Source organism: Ranitomeya imitator, chromosome 9 (genome assembly GCF_032444005.1).
Source record: "Ranitomeya imitator isolate aRanImi1 chromosome 9, aRanImi1.pri, whole genome shotgun sequence".
NCBI lineage: Eukaryota > Metazoa > Chordata > Amphibia > Anura > Dendrobatidae > Ranitomeya > Ranitomeya imitator.
In genome coordinates, this window is record NC_091290.1 from 149233971 (window position 1) to 149253790 (window position 19820).

Genomic DNA, 19820 nt, shown 5'->3' on the forward strand with positions numbered 1-19820 from the left:
TTAAAGTCGTCCAAAAATCGTCTGAAAACTACCTGAGGATCAGACTGGTGTTAATAAAAATGTACCCTCTATGAGCTAAAAAAGCAGAGTGGAAGAGTGAAAGCATAGTGGCAGAAAAAAGAAAACCGCAAAGTAAGAAAAGTAATGTAAACTCGAAGCAGCTGAAAAAAATAAGGAAAGATTAAAGGCAAAGAAGAAGATTGGGAGCAACTGCAGCAAACCATGCCCGCATTCTGTGCCTCCTCAATATGCACAGAAGGAGACGGATGTGCAAGACAAAAATAACTATAAGCCGTGTTTTCTGTAATTAGTGTATATGACAAAGGCCATGTCAGGTAGAAGTACATCGAATGACGGAGAGCAGGACTCTTACTCCTTGAGCATCGCCTACATTAAAGTAACAGATTCACAAAAAGTGCATGATCCAACCTGTCAGACTTCGGTGTCTTGCAAACTGCTAATGTGTTGCTGCAAGAAACAGTTAACCCAAAGTCATCACAAGAATTAGAAAGCTCAAGGATATAGTTTATGAATTACAGAAAGAGCGATCCAATAAATTTAATGGAAGCCTATGAGGTAAAAGCTCTAATCCTGTGTTCTGGCATCATATACCGAGAGCATGGCCGAGTAATCTGCTGCAATCCTTCCTCGGCAATGGAGACGCATCATGATTACATCTCTGCCCCATGCGCAGTAATGAACTTTTAATTTTTATGCTTCCAGGCAAAATAATAAAAAAGCCCATAAAAAGGGACAAGGCACGGCGTTAAAATGGATTTAATTAAAGAGATGTGAAAAACGGATCATTAAATGTAGCAAACAGAGAAAATGTAACCAGCGCTTAAGAAAAGCCGAGGAAGGCAAATAAACATACAAATTATGGGGGCGACCCGCAAAGTGGACCCACTCCCATTATAAAAATAGCTTACAGGACAATTCCCCATAAACAAGAAGTATTACAGGAGTACGATCCAGCTGCAAGGACGATTTATAATTCAGGAACCCAAAGGGGGACTTGGTCCACGGCTTTCTCAGGCGCGTGGGTAACAGCTTGTGTTTGTTTTTCAGGATTTTCGGAAAGTTGGGCGACTATGCACATAAACCTCATATTACTCGTCACTCATCTTTCCAAGAATCAGATAAGCGCCGGCTGACCTCACAAAGACGAATTAGGGGATACATTCTCTTTACTGCGGCTCAACGCGGTGCGCAGAGAACGACACTGTCACACGTGGAGTCTGCGCTGTAAATCCCCATGAGGGTCTGTGTCTGGGGCTGCGGGGTGAAGGCTTGGAAGTTTTCAGGGAACAGTTTGCTCATCAATTTGTAAAAGCAAATGAACCAGCCCTCCATCTGTAAACGCGACCAAGTTGAGGATTATAGATTATAGTTATCAGCCATTTGCATATCAGAATTTTAAGCAGACAAACCCCTCCAGCAAACAAGGTCATTCCAAAGATAAAAAATTCAGTTATTTCTTTAATTCCCAGCCTCAACTTGTCTTGCTGAAAGTGACATTATAAAATAAACCCTTGAGGTGCTGGAAGATCAAGCACTTCATCAGAACAGAGAACAACACCTTCACGGCCGGAACACACACATCGTAGGGGATCAGATCACAAAGGCGCCCCTGTGCCCCCTGCAAGCTCAAAACACAGCCTCTTTGTTTATTTTACATTTTGGGGGAAAAAAAGCAATAAATAAAAATAAAATGACACCTACAGTTACATTTTGTATTTCCATTTGTGAACTAAGATAGGAAAAATGCCGTGATGGTAAACCTGGAGCAAGATATGGAGCCAAAGCATGATGGGAGTTGTAGTTTTACAATACTCGTTTATGTAATTAGTTTGTCTCTTTTCGTTTTTTTGCTTTTGCCGGGGGTCCAAATGAAATTGTTAAGAGGGTGAAGTGGAAGGTATAGGCAGGGGTAATGTCTTCCAGAAGAGAGAGCTTACACCAGACATTACTTAAAGGGAATGTCCACTTCTTAAATTAAATTGTGACGGACTACATGTCCCCCATATCTGTCTTTTAGGTCGCACTGGAGAACAACGTCGTCTTTCTTGGAGCTGGGTAAGATGTTGGCAGTGCCAGCCTGTTCCAGCTGTATTAGTCATGTCAGACAGATCTCCATGATAGAAGCACAGACTGAATAGGTCAACAAAAAAAAAATTTTTTTCTGGTGTCCAAAATATTTTAATGAATTTGGGGTATTTTTGGGGTGCTGATTCTAAATATGCTATCAGTTTTGCCAGATTGGCTCAAGTTTTTGAGATTTTTGGTATCTTATTTATAGCACTTGTTGGTAAATGCGACGCATCATCTCATTAATTTCTTTGGATTAGTACTTGAACTGAGCAGTTCTCAATATAGTTTTGTGTTAATTAGTGTTCTAAAAGTTTGTTCATAGCTTGATTTTTGCACTAACTTTATGTTGTTGTCTGTTTTCCAGTGAAAAGCATGAACTCATCAAGAAGAAGTTGTCTTAACGATCCAGACTCATTCCGTTACATTTGTGGTGAATACACACTGCCAATACACACTTCATCATCATCAGGTGGGGGAAGGTCAGGTAACATGGTAACCACAGGTACAGGCACATCTTCACAATGAGGGACAGGCCTTCTTGCAGATTCCATGTTAGGATACTCCCATTTTCGTTTCTTATGCTTATTGAGTCCTTGCACTTGCACTGCACAGAAATAACAGTCATCATGATGATTTTTTTGCTCTCTCCACACCTTTGGAACACCAAATTTGAAGCTTTTTCTTTGTCCTTTGCTCCATTTTCGTAATAATTCGATACATGCTTTGCACACTATGTGTGGTGCCCAAAACTTGTCTTGGTCCCCAAGCATAACCCCAAAATAGGCAAAATACACTTTTTTTACGAAGTCTGTTATGTTTCTTCTATGTTTTGGCAGTGTGTATTCACCACAAATGTAACAGAATGAGTCTGGATCGTTAAGACAACTTCTTCTTGATGAGTTCATGCTTTTCACTGGAAAACAGACAACAACATAAAGTTAGTGCAAAAATCAAGCTATGAACAAACTTTTAGAACACTAATTAACACAAAACTATATTGAGAACTGCTCAGTTCAAGTACTAATCCAAAGAAATTAATGAGATGATGCGTTGCATTTACCAACAAGTGCTATGAATAAGATACCAAAAATCTCAAAAACTTGAGCCAATCTGGCAAAACTGATGACATATTCAGAATCAGCACCCCAAAGTTACCCTAAATTCGATGAAATATCTTTGGCACCAAAAATGCTGTTGACCAGTGAATTATTAATGCATGGGAATTGGGTTAGGCCTGTAGTCTGCCCACAAAAATTATTCTTGTATGTGTTGTCATTTAGATTTGTAGATGGGCCTTAGGATGTGGCAAATGGCCTCGGTAAAGGTAGATACATAGCACTTGGGCAGCAAAGTAGAAAACTACAGTTTTGCAACTGTGAAAGGAAACTTTGGCTGCTCAAAAGTGAAAACCAATGTGACCGCCATTACAGCTCCTGTAGAAGTTGTCACTTACTTATAAGTACAGCCGCGTGGTTAACTGCTCACAAAGCCCATGGTGCCGCTCTGGGGCTGGTGACCATGCCGCAGAAGAATACTTGAGGTGACAGACACAGAGGTGTAGTCAACAGTATGTGTACCCTCGAGCATTGACATAGGGGGCCACGGGGCAGTTTTTGGAATGGTCTCTGGTATCGAATGTCTTCCTCGCTACAAATGTCACCTAAGTAGACGTCGCGTGAGCTCCCGGTCATGTTTTACAAGCTGTGTGATGCAAACAGCAGGGATCCCATGGCTGCTCCAGAGATGGAGAATACTAGGGACCGAGATAGCAATCTGAGCCTAAATTATTCACCAGTGCGAGGCAGAAACGCCGGGCGGACAAAGGAGGGGGCAGACTGCGAACAGAGACGCAAAGGGCTCGCTGTAAACTAATCTGCACTGGCTGCCATCAATGGCCTATAGTGTCTGGGGAGGGAGAGGAACAGAGACATAAAAATGGGGGGATTAGACAAATTGATTATGAAGATGAAAACTGCACCACGTGAACGGACCAATATATGGCAACGTAAGGGGAAACGGCAGAGCAGCAGCCTACAACTCCGATGAATGGGAGTTGGATTCAGACTACCTGGAACAAAAATAACATGTAGTAAAAACACAGTTATTACTCCTAGCTGCTTCCTAAGGGAGCAGTGTAAAGCATGGTGAATAAATAAATCAAGGCTCTTGTGACACAATTGTGCACCGGTCACATTAGCGTCATTATGGACTGGTGCCGCTGTGGGCACTGGCGGACACAGACCGGAAATGGCCCCTGAGCTGAATATATGGGCCATATGCAGTCCTATAACTCCTCATAGTGCACAAGTTCCCCTGCTTCGGAGGTAGCGGAGGGCCCCCTTCTTCTTGGGCCCCTCTGCAGCTGCACAGGTTGCACCAATGATAAGTTCCCTGTGGGCGACAATCTGCAGTAATACAATTATGCAGCATCAATGACGTCGACAATATGTGGCTTCCAATATTGGCTTCCATGAACATCATGGCCAAGACCACAAATTTTCCAGCAATATCAGATGTGTTGCTGTAAGTAGATGGTAGAAGCTGCAGGGGGATGGATGTGAAATATTGGCCTTTTTCCGTAGTTTTGGCGCTGAATGTAGTTCCACGGTTCCCATGTTAACACACGGCATGTACAGTGGATGTGGGTGATAAAATGAAGGAATTCAGTGTCTCCTCCATTTCCTTCTCTGGTCTTTTCACCAGAGCTGTGCCTGATAACTGCACTGTCTGCACAGGAGCAGATAGAAAGCCTATCAGTCGGGTATGTGTGAGCGAAGTCCCCTATCACCATTTCATCGCAGGCGCTGCCATCTACTCCCAACCACACAGAAATTAATAACACTCCAATTACCGGAACAGAGCGAGGCTGAAGGCACATGATAGGGAAGGATCTCATACGTGGAGAGGAAGCATGAAATGAAGAAAATAGGACAGGTTGGAAGGACAGCAGAGAAGTGCCGATCAGCCACTAGTAGTATGCACTCAGCCCAGAATAGTTGTGGCAGTTAACAATATCCACCAACTTGCAATGGCTGATACAAGAGAACAATAGACTGCAATTAATTGGTAATAGACGCCACACAGACTGCTGTAATGAGGTGTCCTAAGGCTACGTTCACATTGGCGTTTCGCCAATGTGCGTCGCTGTTGCGCCGGCGACGCAGCGGCGACGCGCCCCTATGTTTAACATAGGGGACGCGTGCGTCGTTTTGGTGGCGTTTTTCGCCACGTGCGTCGTTTCCGACGCTAGCGTCGGACGCAAGAAAACGCTACATGTAGCATTTTCTGTGCGTCCGATTTTCGTCGGAAAACGACGCACGCGTCGCAAACCGCGCGCGTTTTTGCGCTCGTTTTAGCGTGCGTCGTGCGTTGCGTCGCCGACGCACGGCGGCGCAACGCTAATGTGAACGTAGCCTTAGGATAGTTTACACTCAATGTACATGTGAGCACGGGCACTCCTATCCTGCACCACAGCAGAAATGTATCAGGTCCCTTTAAGATAGGCTGTTATGAATACATTGTTCCTACAGTTGGATGATAGATTTACAACTGACAATTACAGCAGACTTAAATAGCCACCACCCGACATGGCTTGTGCCCACAGGACGCTGGCATCCAACACAGTAACCATAGCAGAATCACAGGCCGCTATAACGATGTCGAACAGGTGGAGGTAACCCTGCGTTACTATGGACGGGAAGAAAATCACCGGCCGCTAGAAAGCTGCCGAACAGGTGGCGGTAACTCTGCGTTACTATGGACGGGAAGAAAAACATCGGCCTCTAGAACAGTGCCGAACAGGTGGAGGTAACTCTACATTACTATAGACAGGAAGAAAAACACCGGCCTCTAGAACACTGCCGAACAGGTGGAGGTAACTCTGCATTACTACAGACAGGAAGAAAAACACCGGCCTCTAGAACAGTGCCGAACACGTGGAGGTAACTCTGCATTACTACAGACAGGAAGAAAAACACCGGCCTCTAGAACAGTGCCGAACAGGTGGAGGTAACTCTGCGTTACTATGGATGGGAAGAAAAACACCGGCCACTAGAACGGTGCCGAACAGGTGGAGGTAACTCTCCGTTACTATGAACGGGAAGAAAAACACCAGCCGCTAGAAAGCTGCCGAACAGGGACGTAACTCTGCATTACTATAGACAGGAAGAAAAACACCGGCCTCTAGAACGGTGCCGAACAGGTGGAGGTAACTGCGTTACTATGGATGGGAAGAAAAACACTAATGATGGTATCTGGTTCACAAAGATTTTGTGGAAATTAATACTAGGGTCAAGAGGACCTACAAGAGTGGCACTAAGTCTGGAAGACGGGGCCATTTGTTTCGGTGGAGGCCTTGCAGGACTTCAGCATGTGGGTAAATAATGTGGAAGAAGGTCCTACACCCCAGATGTGACCAGCGATATTAATTTCTACATTTATTTCTAACCTGGGTGTGTAGTTCAAAGATACGTTCCAGTATCTGAACAGGATGCTTTCCACACTGAAAGCACAAGTGGAAATCTACCACACAGCATCTTTCATCAGCAATTAATCAAGGCAAGCGATTAGCTAATCTGGTGAACTTTGCATGTGTCAGTTTAGTCATCACTGGGTGCAGAGGGGTGCTCCTTGTGACCCTGCTGATCAGATCAAGTGTATAAGGCAAGGGTGACCGGATAGGTGACATGCAGATGTGGCCAAGTTTACCAGGACATGGATAACTGGAATTTGACATCTTAGGGTATGTGCCCACGATCAGGAACTGCTGCGGGATTGACGCTGCACATTTATCAACCGCAACAGCCAGCTATGACAGAATAGTGGGTGGGATTTCTAGAAATCCAATGTCCAATATGTATCCACAGACGCCTACGGATCACCCGTGGAGACGGACATGCGGCGCGTCTCTCCAGACCGCAGCATGTCAACTTGTTTTGCAGAGAAATTACATGAATAGAATATATTTGATGTGAATAGTCCCCAAGGTTCAATGAGCACATGCAGATTTCATAGAAGGCGGCGCTTTGGACGCAGCGACCATACGCTTAATCCTCATAAGTGAGACAACCTGTAACAAGTTATCAAGATGGTGTGATATTTGTCAAGCTACATGTCCCTAAATCTGTAAGCCAATCATCCCCAACCTACCAGCAACTGTCAGGCTATGTTCACACATAGCTTTTTGCAGTTTTTTTTTTTTTTTTTCAGGAGAAAAGCTGCATATAAGAAAAAGCTCTAAGATCTCAGAAATCTCCTACTCTCTTTTTTTTCCCCCTGACTGAATTTGAGAACTGCAGCTTTTTTTTTTTAATTTGCAGCTTATCAGTTCTTTCAGCATTTTTTTCCACACAGAAAGCAGTGAAAAGGTGCAAAAACGCTGAAAAATGCAGGAAAACATTTGTGCTGCGTTTTTGTAGTATTTTTGGTGACTAAAAGTAACTTTATTAACATGCAAGAGTCCAAACGATAGCCAGCACTCACATTTTCTTAAAATAATCGCTTTATTGATCCAGTATTACAAAAGACATAAAAAATGGTTGACGACAACGGCACAAAAATTAGAAAGGCAGAAAATAAATATCCGCTGCGCTCCCAGGAAACATGTTTCACACCTGCATGGTCTTGAGACTTGATATTGCGTTCAAACTTTTTTTTGTGCCTTTTATATTAATGGATCAATAAAGCAATTCTTTAAAGATGTGATTATCAGCTATCGTTTGGACTGTTGCAATTACTGGAGTTTATTGCCGTACACCAGGACAGGTGAGACGATTGCTCCTTTTACACAATTGTTCTTAACATTTACTGTAGCCAAAAGCAAATGTGGACATGCATGAAAAGCACAGCAAAAAAAGGGCAAAAATGCCGCAAATAGACAAGTTTTATTAGATGCATCTTTACTGCCAACAGTAAAGGCTGCTGAAAAAATGCTAAGTGTGAACTTAGCCATAATAGTACACATACGGTTAAATATTACATTTAATGATTAATAGATTCAGTGTAGTAACTGGAAATCCTTAGGGAAAACAAAAATGACTTAATTAACTGAAGCTCGGGCATCATTGGAGCTTCTAACAGGACAATGATCCCCAGCATTTCTCACTACTATCTCACTGCACCAAAAGAAATCCTGGAAGACTTCAGTCACCTGACCTGAACGGCACAGAAAAAAATCTTTGGTGGGATGCAAAGGCGGAGGTTGCAGGAGCATACGCAAAAATATTAGTAACCTGGAGGCTCTCGCCCAAGAAGAATAGGCTACAATTCCTCAGGAATGCAGCCGGAAGCTGGTGTGTGACTATAAACCATGTCTGCAGCAGGTTATAACTGCCAGAGGGGTCTACTGAGCACTAAAGTCGCTGGTCATGAGAGAGTGAATAATTCTGAAACTACAGGAGAAATCAAAAGTGACATTTTGTGTTCTGGATTCGGATAAATCACTTGTTATATTAGTTGTGTTCAGAGATTTACATTGTTCTTGTGAATGACAGAGTCTAAGTGACGTATCAGATGAACTACTGTGGTAGAAAACCGTGTAATCCCTTTCCTATGAGCGCCGGCTCCCACCTAGGATCAGTCTCGTGGCCTCTTCTGCCTGCGTACGTGCCACCTATTTCCTATCTGACATTCCACTTCCTGTTTATGTTATCTTGCAGAATTCCAGAGCATTCCAGTGCGGCTCCGTCACTCCACGGACAGTTCTGCTACCAGAATCCCTGCATGGTCATTACAGTCCTCACATCTTATAAAAAAAAAAAGGGGGATAAAGTGAGCCCTTGTGTCTAAGCGAAAGTGATTTGGCAGCCAATGTGTTAAAGGGGACCTCCGATCTTGGGAAAACTAATCTCAATTACAGTAGAGGTAGTTCTGCAAAAGTTCTAACAAACTGTCTCTTTCTCACTATTTTCAGGCTTACTACTTGCTGTCAGTGATTTGCGCAGCCCTAATGACAGTCACCACTGAGGTTTGCTGTACGTGACTGTATACAACAATCGCGCTAATCTCATCTGTTTTAAAAGTTGGTATAAAGTATCACTCCTACTCACTAATAGCAAGCAGAGGTGTTACCCTGTGAGAAACGTATCTCAGTTAGAGATGGGCGGACACCTGGATGTTTGGGTTCGGACGAACGGTTACAAAAAGTTTTGATTCGGGTACCAGAACAGTACCCAGACCCTATTCACTTGAATGGGCCGCTCGAACATCCAGTATTTGCCACGCTGTGGCAAACACCGCTTCTGATCAGCGGTGAAATCATCCCCGCCGTTCAGAGAGCCACGGTTCCTACGCTGTCAAAAGACAGCGTGAATGCTTAGCTGTGATCGGAGGGTATAGAGTGTACCTCCAGTCATTACTGTCAGCTGATGGGTCTACTGTTCCCATCATCCGAAGCCTGCTGCTGCTAGTAACAGAGCAGGAGCGGCTGATGGGAGTATTCATTAGCCAGCTGTAGCGCTGTAAATAAATAATTTAAAAATAAAACGGCAGGGGTTTCCCTGTATTTTTGATAACCAGCCAGGCAAAACTCATAGCTGGGGCTGCAACCTTCAGCTGACAGCTTCAGCAAGGCTGGTATCAAAGATAGAGGTGTCTGCACGCCATATTTTTTAATCATTTAACCCCTTAATCCCATATGACGTACTATCCCGTCCAGGTGACCTGGGACTTAATTCCCATGGACGGGATAGTACGTCATATGCGATCGGCCGCGCTCACGGGGGGAGCGCGGCCGATCGCGGCCGGGTGTCAGCTGCCTATCGCAGCTGACATCCGGCACTATGTGCCAGGAGCGGTCACGGACCGCTCCCGGCACATTAACCCCCGGCACACCGCGATCAAAGATGATCGCGATGTGCCGGCGGTGCAGGGAAGCATCGCGCAGGGAGGGGGCTCCCTGCGGGCTTCCCTGAGACGATCGGTACACGGTGATGTGCTCACCGTGTACCGAGCGTCTTCTCCCTGCAGTCCCCGGATCCAAAATGGCCGCCGGGCTGCATCCGGGTCCTGCAGGGAGCACTTCCGGGTCAGGATCAGGCTGCAGCTGCAGCTCTAATCCTGCCCGGCTGTATGTCAGATCACCGATCTGATAGAGTGCTGTGCACACTGTCAGATCGGTGATCTGTGATGTCCCCCCCTGGGACAAAGTGAAAAAGTAAAAAAAAAAATTTCCACACTTGTAAAAAAAAAAATAAAAAAAAAATTCCTAAATAAAGCAGAAAAAAAAAAATATTATTCCCATAAATACATTTCTTTACATAAAAAAAAAACAAAAAAACAATAAAAGTACACATATTTAGTATCGCCGCGTCCGTAACGACCCGACCTATAAAACTGGCCCACTAGTTAACCCCTTCAGTGAACACCGTAAGAAAAAAAAAAAAAAAACGAGCCAAAAAACAACGCTTTATTATCATAACGCTGAACAAAGAGTGGAATAACACGCGATCAAAAAGACGGATATAAATAACCATGTTACCTCTGAAAACGTCATCTTGTCCCGCAAAAAACGAGCCGCCATATAGCATCATAACCAAAAAAATAAAAAAGTTATAGTCCTCTGAATAAAGCGATGCCAAAATAATTATTTTTTCTATAAAATAGCTTTTATCGTATAAAAGCGCCAAAACATAAAAAAAATGATATAAATGAGGTGTCGCTGTAATCGTACTGACCCGAAGAATAAAACTGCTTCATCAATTTTACCAAACGCGGAACGGTATAAACGCCTCCCCCAAAAGAAATTCATGAATAGCTGGTTTTTGGTCATTCTGCCTCACAAAAAAATCGGAATAAAAAGCGATCAAAAACTGTCACGTGTCCGAAAATGTAACCGATAAAAACGTCAACTCGTCCCGCAAAAAACAAGACCTCACATGACTCTGTGGACCAAAATATGGAAAAATTATAGGTCTCAAAATGTGGAGACGCAAAAACTTTTTTGCTATAAAAAGCGTCTTTCAGTGTGTGACGGCTGCCAATCATAAAAATCCGATATAAAAAAACTCGCTATAAAAGTAAATCAAACCCCCCTTCATCACCCCCTTAGTTAGGCTAGGTTCACATTGCGTTAATGGGTTAACGCTAACGGACAGCGTTGCACGGCGAAAATGTCACAATTAACGCCGTGCAACGGGTCCGTTAGCACAACCATTGACAGCAATGTGATTTTCAGGTGTAGCGCATCGCTAGAGCGTGCCATTTTCGGCTCGCGCTAGCAAGGTGCCATTCTTTTGTGGCGCGCCTCAGACGCTGCTTGCAGCGTCCGCGGCGCGCCCGAGGTCCGATCCCCGATCTTCCAGAGCGGGGACGTTAACGCGACCACTAAACACGACACCTAAAAAGACATTGTGTTAGCGCAATCCGCTAGTGCTAAACGGATTTCCCTAACGCAATGTGAACCTAGCCTTAGGGAAAAATAATAAAATTAAAAAAAATGTATTTATTTCCATTTTCCGGTTAGGGTTAGGGTTAGGGCTAGGGTTGGGGCTAGGGTTTGGATTACATTTACGGTTGGGATTAGGGTTGGGATTAGAATTAGGGGTGTGTCTGGGTTAGGTGTGTGGTTAGGGTTACAGTTGGGATTAGGGTTAGTGGTGCGTTTGGATTAGGGTTTCATTTATAATTGGGGGGTTTCCACTGTTTAGACACATCAGGGGCTCTCCAAACGCGACATGGCGTCCGATCTCAATTCCAGCCAATTCTGCATTGAAAAAGTAAAACAGTGCTCCTTCACTTCCGAGCTCTCCCGTGCGCCCAAACAGGGGTTTACCCCAACATATGGGGTATCAGCGTACTCGAGACAAATTGGACAACAACTTTTTGGGTCCAAGTTCTCTTGTTATCCTTGGGAAAATAAAAATTTGGGGGGCTAAAAATCATTTTTGTGGGAAAAAAAAGGATTCTTATTTTCACGGCTCTGCGTTGTAAACTGTAGTGAAACACTTGGGGGTTCAAAGTTTTCACAACACATCTAGATAAGTTCCATGGGAGGTCTAGTTTCCAATATGGGGTCACTTGTGGGTGGTTTCTACTGTTTGGGTACATCAGGGGCTCTGCAAATGCAACGTGACGCCTGCAGACCAATCCATCTAAGTCTGCATTCCAAATGGCGCTCCTTCCCTTCCGAGCTCTGCCATGAGCCCAAACAGTGGTTCCCCCCCACATATGGGGTATCAGCGTACTCAGGACAAATTGAACAACAACTTTTGGGGTCCAATTTATTCTGTTACCCTTGTAAAAATACAAAGCTGGGGGCTAAAAAATCATTTTTGTGAAAAAAAAAAGAATTTTTATTTTCACGGGTCTGCGTTATAAACTGTAGTGAAACACTTAGGGGTTCAAAGTTCTCACAACACATCTAGATAAGTTCCATGGGAGGTCTAGTTTCTAATATGGGGTCACTTGTGGGGGGTTTGTACTGTTTGGGTACATCAGGGGCTCTGCAAATGCAACGTGACTCCTGCAGACCAATCCATCTAAGTCTGCATTCCAAATGGCGCTCCTTCCCTTCCGAGCTCTGCCATGCGCCCAAACAGTGGTTCCCCCCCACATATGGGGTATCAGCGTACTCAGGACAAATTGGACAACAACTTTTGGGGTCCAATTTATTATGTTACCCTTGTGAAAATACAAAACTGGGGGCTAAAAAATTTTTGCGAAAAAAAAATAAATTTATTTTAACGGCTCTGCGTTATAAACTGTAGTGAAACACTTGGGGGTTCAAAGCTCTCAAAACACATCTAGATAAGTTCCTTAGAGGGTCTAGTTTCCAAAATGGTGTCACTTGTGGGGGTTTTTAATGTTTAGGCACATCAGGGGCTCTCCAAACCAACATGGCGTCCCATCTTAATTCCAGTCAATTTTGCATTGAAAAGTCAAATGGCGCTCCTTCCCTTCCGAGCTCTGCTATGCACCCAAAAAGTGGTTTACCCCCACATATGGGGTATCGTCGCACTCAGGACAAATTGCACAACAACTTTTGTGGTCTAATTTCTTCTCTTACCCTTGGGAAAATAAAAAATTGGGGGCGAAAAGATCATTTTTGTGAAAAAATAAGATTTTTTATTTTTACGGCTCTGCATTATAAACTTCTGTGAAGCAATTGGTGGGTCAAAGTGGTCACCACACATCTAGATAAGTTCCTTAGGGTGTCTACTTTCCAAAATGGTGTCACTTGTGGGGGGTTTCAATGTTTAGGCACATCAGTGGCTCTCCAAACGCAACATGGTGTCCCATCTCAATTCCTGTCAATTTTGCATTTAAAAGTCAAATGGCACTCCTTCCCTTCCGAGCTCTGCCATGCGCCCAAACAGTGGTTTACCCCCACATATGGGGTATCAGCGTACTCAGTACAGATTGTACAACAATGTTTGGCATCCATTTTATCCTGTTACCCTTGGTAAAATAAAACAAATTGGAGCTGAAATAAATTTTGTGTGAAAAAAAGTTAAATATTCATTTTTATTTAAACATTCCAAAAATTCCTGTGAAACCCCTGAAGGGTTAATAAACTTCTTGAATGTGGTTTTGAGCACCTTGAGGGGTGCAGTTTTTAGAATGGTGTCACACTTGGGTATTTTCTATCATATAGACCCCTCAAAATGACATCAAATGAGATGTGGTCCCTAAAAAAAAATGGTGTTGTAAAAATGAGAAATTGCTGGTCAACTTTGAACCCTTATAACTCCCTAACAAAAAAAAATTTTGGTTCCAAAATTGTGCTGATGTAAAGGAGACATGTGGGAAATGTTACTTATTAAGTATTTTGCGTGACATATCTCTGTGATTTAAGGGCATAAAAATTTAAAGTTGGAAAATTGCGAAATTTTCAAAATTTTCGCCAAATTTCCGTTTTTTTCACAAATAAACGCAAGTTATATCGAATAAATGTTACTACTAAAATGAAGTACAATATGTCACGAGAAAACAATGTCAGAATCGCCAAGATCCGTTGAAGCGTTCCAGAGTTATAACCTCATAAAGGGACAGTGGTCAGAATTGTAAAAATTGGCCCGGTCATTAACGTGCAAACCACCCTCGGGGCTTAAGGGGTTAAATAAATAAGAAAACGGCATGGGGTCCCACCCATTTTTGACAACCAGCCTTGCTAAAGCAGACAGCTGGGGCTGGTATTCTCGGGCTGGTAAGGGGCTATGGATATTGGTCGCCTAGAAAAGGCACAACTATTAGAAAAACCCTCATGGTGCCAAGGTGGATCTCACAGAGGTCACAGCAGCTCAGCTCGGAACACAGCCTCAGTGAGTCACTAAGGCTGGAGACGAGGGATTCAGTGGAATTAGGCGTTATGTTTACATTAAAAAGTAAAAGTGTGTTTTGTTTTATTTCAAATAAAAGACTTTATTCTGGCTGTGTTTATTTACCATATAACTATAGGATTAGTAATGGATAGGTGTCTTGTAGACGCCTCTCCATTACTAATCCATGGGCTTGATGTCACCAGACAATATAAAGGTGACATCAACCCCACAAGTATGAACCCCACTTGCCAGTGCTACAGGGCAAGTGGCAGCAGCCAGGCAAAGCACCAGAATTGGCTCATCTAATAGATGTGCTTTTTCTGGGCAGCTGCGGGATGCTATTTTTAGGCTGGGGGCCAGCCCCTAGCTGTCTGCTTTAGCAAGGCTGGTTGTCAAAAATGGGGGGGGACCCTACGCCGTATTTTTATTTATTTAAATAATTAAAAAAATATGGCGTGGGAACACCTCTATCCTTGATAACCAGCCTTGATGACAGCTGAGAATTGAAGCCCCCAGCTGCGAGTTTTGCCTGGCTGGTTATCAAAAATACAGGGGAACCCATGCCAGTTTTTTTTTTTAATTATTTAATAACGCAGGAGCCAGCTAATGAATACTCCCATCTGCTACTCCTGCTCTCGTTCTTATTAGCGGCAGCCTGCGTCGGATGATGGGAGCAGTAGTCTCATTAGCGGACACCAGTGACCGGAGGTAAACTTTATGCCTCTGATCACAGCTGAGCATTCACGGTGTCTTTTGAGAGCGTGGGAACCGCGACTCTCTCTGAGCGGCGGGGATGATTTTACTGCCCATCAGAAGCGGTGTTTGCCGTGTTGTCATGCACATGACAGCGTGACAAACACCTGGTGTTCGGGAAGCCGAACCCAAACAATAACACGAACTTCCTACAGAAGTCCGTGTTCGGTGTCCGTCCCTGAACAGTAGATGTTCGATACAAACGCCGACCTTTACTGTTCAGGTTCGCCCATCTCTAATCTTAATGTACAGACAGTACAGAAATCTTGTATCCTGACAAGAAAAACGTTAAAGCAACCTCTTTATAATGGAAAATGTATTAAACTAGTCATTTACCGTAAATGCCTTCTGTCCATATAGTTTACCCTGCACACCCTTGCAACCTGAAAAGACTAGCGTCATATCAAAATACAGGTACCAAGAGGTTTTCCACCTATGCTCCTTGAAGGGAAAAAAACTTATGTTTGGTGACTACTGGTGAATTTTCTGTACAGTAAAACATGACAAAGCCTATTACAGGTAAGAACTATAGTAACACAGACCTGGACCGTTCCACCTGAGCGGCTCCTCCATGTTTTCCATGCTGGACGGAGACTCTGATGCTTTGTAATTCAGACTCCCCTCATTCTCAGGAGATTGGACTGCTGTAGCCGGAAAAGAAAATCCAAAGATCTCTCTCAATTCATTGCAGGCACAGAATTCTCAGAAAACAGTATTATTTATTTATCATCCATCTCGGAAATGATGCCAGTCCCTGTGTGGCAGGAGGGAAATTCAAACAATTTATAAAGTCTTAGGGTATATGCACACCATGTCTTTACAAGAGCCGACCGGCCGGAAAAAAAAGCTTTAAAATGCTAGAAAGAAGGCACATCTGTGTTGCAATGTCAAATTGACTTGCTTTGTATATGTTGTCTTTCTGAACGTCTTTTAACCGCTTCTGCTCAATAGTTTGTATGCAAATAAAAAAATCCACAGACAAAAACGCCAAAAAAAAAAGATTGAAAAGACAATTTGCAGGACCCTGGTTTAGCAGCCATGATGCTAGCCTGTGAATCTTCATCTACCTAGAAACATCGAGTGCATTTCTTTTGATTAGTAGGCCAAGCAACGTCATCAAGTGGCATGGCCTACTAGTCAGAAGTAGCTCCAAAGATGCCAGCAGCTATAAGGATGTTCAATCAGGTCCAACGATGCTACATTGCCAATGGTTCCACTGATTCCATTTTAAAGTTTTTTTTCTTTCTGTAAGAGTCTGTAGCGTTCGGGTCAGGAGACATGCGGATGGTTCGTGATTGTGGGACGTGTGAAGCCGGCCCTATGCTTAGTATGTATTATTTTGGGGTCTATAGAACACAATTATAATTCAGGGCATCATCGTTTCTGGAAGGTGATAAAACAAGTCTAAAAAAAAAAAAAAAAACAGCACTCTAAATAAATGAATAAATGTTGGCCTTAACCTTACAGGGGCTATAAACCTCCATCATACTCTGTTCATCAGCTTCTGACCTTCCTGTCCAGTTCTACAGCAGCTCAGAGGTTAACAGGGAGCAGGCCCGGGCTTTTCACTCTGCCTATTCCTAGCAACTGAGCTGATAATATTTCTCCCCATTAACAGCAGTTAAAGATGGCGTGATAAGCCTATCTGCATATGACAGTGCTGCTGATTACTGCACAAAGTGCATGTTTGCATATTGTCCTGCAACGATAACCACAACAGTTGAGATCGATAATGCCCATAAAAGCTGACGTCAGAATTATTAATAGCTGCCCAGGAACATGATTACCATCAGATCGATGGGAATTAAGGCCGCACCCCAACACGTTTTCTAGGGAGCAGCTGCCTCGCACGATCAATGCTTTTTGTAAAGAGACTTAATCGCTATCAATTCTTTAACTTTTCCACTGATGGGAGACGATTTCAGAACGAGTGGACGCAGGGAAAGAGTCTCATTTATTGTCTTGTTTTAATAGACTGCAGTTCCGTGTCTATTTAAACCAATTCTTTTAGTCCAGCACCCAATAATATAGAATTAGTTGTGATTGGATGTTCATGATCATTATACCAGTTCTAAGGTTTTACTATAGATACATTAACCAGCTGTACCCATTTACCACCAGAACGTTGATGAAAATATAAGGCCACAGAACAAAAATACATTGAAATTGGTATCTTGTCCCAATTTTTATTTCTCAAAAGTGCATTTTAAAATACCAAAACTTGGGTAGCCTCATTCATATCGTTCAATATTTCCACCACTATTTCTTTAGGTCATTGGCTGTTCAATCATAGATAATTAAAAGCATGTTTCACCAACAAATCTGCATAGTTAGGGGCGCGATAGGGCGATGATGCAGACTTATCGGCGAAACATGTTGGAAATGGGATTTGTGATCAAACGTTAATCAATGATGAAGATCAACAGTAAATAGTGATAGAAACTGCAGACCAATGCTAATGTCACTCAATATAGCCGCAGTACAGAAGTTTCAGCACATATTAAATTATATAAATTAAGCGGCCCAATCTTTTGGATTTTAAAATAGATTTTTGATTGTGTCAAGATATTTTCAGGCATAATCAATAAAAGTTAAGATTATAATTAAAAGGTGGAAATTATTAGGTAACTTGTTAAATAATTTAATGAACCACGCCAACTATTGGGGTCTTTGGAGAATATATGTAGAAGAGAAGACCAATATTCTTTAGGTACCTGAGATGCGTGAAAGAGAAGGCTCCTCGGTAAGTTCGCACAGCTTCGGCATTGGATCTGGTTCTTCCATCTCTTGGTCCAATGTCTGCAGCACCGGACTGCATCGTTCTCCTGGTAGTAAAGATAACAGGTCATGATGGAAACATTAAATAGGATACAAGGAGTATAGAATCCGAGGGACCTAAAAAAGTAGACAACAAAACTGGCCATATCTAGGTTATACAAGCCTTGGCAAAATAAAAAAACATAGTATATTTATAAGAGTGAAACATCGGTACACAAAGCTCACCTTCTGCGCCATCACTGGAGGATGTATGAGAAGAGCCACAATCTGATAAATCATCTGGGTCCGATGTGGTTCCATCTTTTTCGGAAAGGGCAGACTCTGCTGCTAAGTTCTCATCTGTCTCTTCCATATCACCAAGAGAACCTTAAAAAGAAAAAATATATATTACTTCAAATATAGTTATAAAGTAATGACAAAAATAATTTACTCCTGCTGGAAAGCACTGACATCACCCACGTAAAATATAACTTGACACTTTGGCTCCTGGTGAAAGTGCACAATAACAAATAACATCATTCTCACCAAGTCATCAGTTATAAGGATGCTTATGGCAGAAGAAACACTTGCCATGAGCGTCTCACCACATGTGATTACATGGGCTGCACAAGTTACGTGATTGGCACTGTTAAGGCATTAAAAAAAAAAAAAAGACACATTCGGGGTCTTTTGGTTTTTTTCTAAAATGCTTGTGTATACTGGGCTAAAAATATATTTTTTTTAAAATTGGGTTCCATAAATGAAATCTGCACTGTTTGGAGGTTACAAGCTTTTTGACTGGATTATAAGTCAGTGTGGCATTTGTCACTCATCTCACTTTTTCCCAGTCCATCTTTCTTATAAAAGTTCCAATTGGACAAGGTCGGTGGTCATAAATCAGTGCAAAGGATTGCCGAAAAATACAAAAAAGAAAGTAGTTACAATATCACCGTCAGTACCAGCTCACTGACGGATTCTCAGCGAAGTCATTCTACAGCCAGACTTCAAGAGATTGTAAATGCCAAATGGTGCAACATTTTTAATGAAACCCAATTTCATAATAATGTTTTAATATAAAATATTTGCAATTATTTATTTATTCTTTATATTTTAAAGTTCTCTAAAGTGTCCATATCTATTAACTTTGCCTGGTTTCCATGTGTTACCATGACATTTTCCCCAGGATGTCTATAAAAACATGCCACTAGATGTGTGAGGGGAAATGAATTGTGAGCTCCAGGGGACAGGACCACTGTGCACCAGGGTGGGCAGCCGGTTACCAGTAGACAAGGTGGGCATGGTACGGCTATCACATTTAAGGACGACCTATTTGAGCAGATCATTTTGCTCTGATATATTGGCCCGATTCTGTCAATAAAATGCCTTGGAAATGGTCGCACGTGGCGGCGATAGAAGTTGAATACATTTTTAACTTGGGTTTTGGGGATGAGATAGAGAGTGGCACGGCGTTCAGACCTCAGAGGCTTCCTGACTGCAGGCATGTATATTTACGCAGTGAGAACAAAGGCTCCATAATCTATACATAGCGCACAACAATGAGCGTGGAGAAAGCCACTGCCAGACCCTGCACAGCCAATTTTTCTAATTCTGCTAATTTCAGTTCCAGCACAATTAAAGTCTGCACTGATAATGCTGAGAAACAATCAGCAGCTAACAAATCGCTTTTCTCCTCTTGTAAATGTAACATCGTTAAGCTAATTTCTTCGTTCACGGCTGCACGGCTCCTGGGTGTCTGATAAAGTTAACCCCTTGGCTGCCTGGTCACATGGTCTGCTTTTCTTGCCAGGGAGTTTGGAGGCAGTGGCACTTGGTGGAAAGGAAATTAATGGACTAGGTGACAAATTAAGGGCATTTTTTGTTTTTTTTGGCATAGCTCAGTATCATCTCTGTGCATCCTAATAAGACCAAAAACATCTCACACAAGCTGCACCGTTAGGGGTA

General features: G+C 42.8%; 1 protein-coding gene across 2 annotated transcripts in view; it reads right to left on the bottom strand.

Annotated features, from left to right (window-relative positions):
* ZFPM1 (zinc finger protein, FOG family member 1) overlaps positions 1-19820 on the bottom strand; it is a 120783-nt gene that overhangs the window by 32754 nt on the left and 68209 nt on the right. For both annotated transcript variants that reach the window (XM_069739386.1, XM_069739387.1), the window contains exons 2-4: positions 18105-18245; positions 17816-17926; positions 15644-15745 (exon numbers count right to left, since the gene is read on the bottom strand). In XM_069739386.1, the coding sequence (XP_069595487.1) occupies positions 15644-15745; positions 17816-17926; positions 18105-18245 (354 nt within the window). The remainder of the gene's footprint in view (positions 1-15643; positions 15746-17815; positions 17927-18104; positions 18246-19820) is intronic.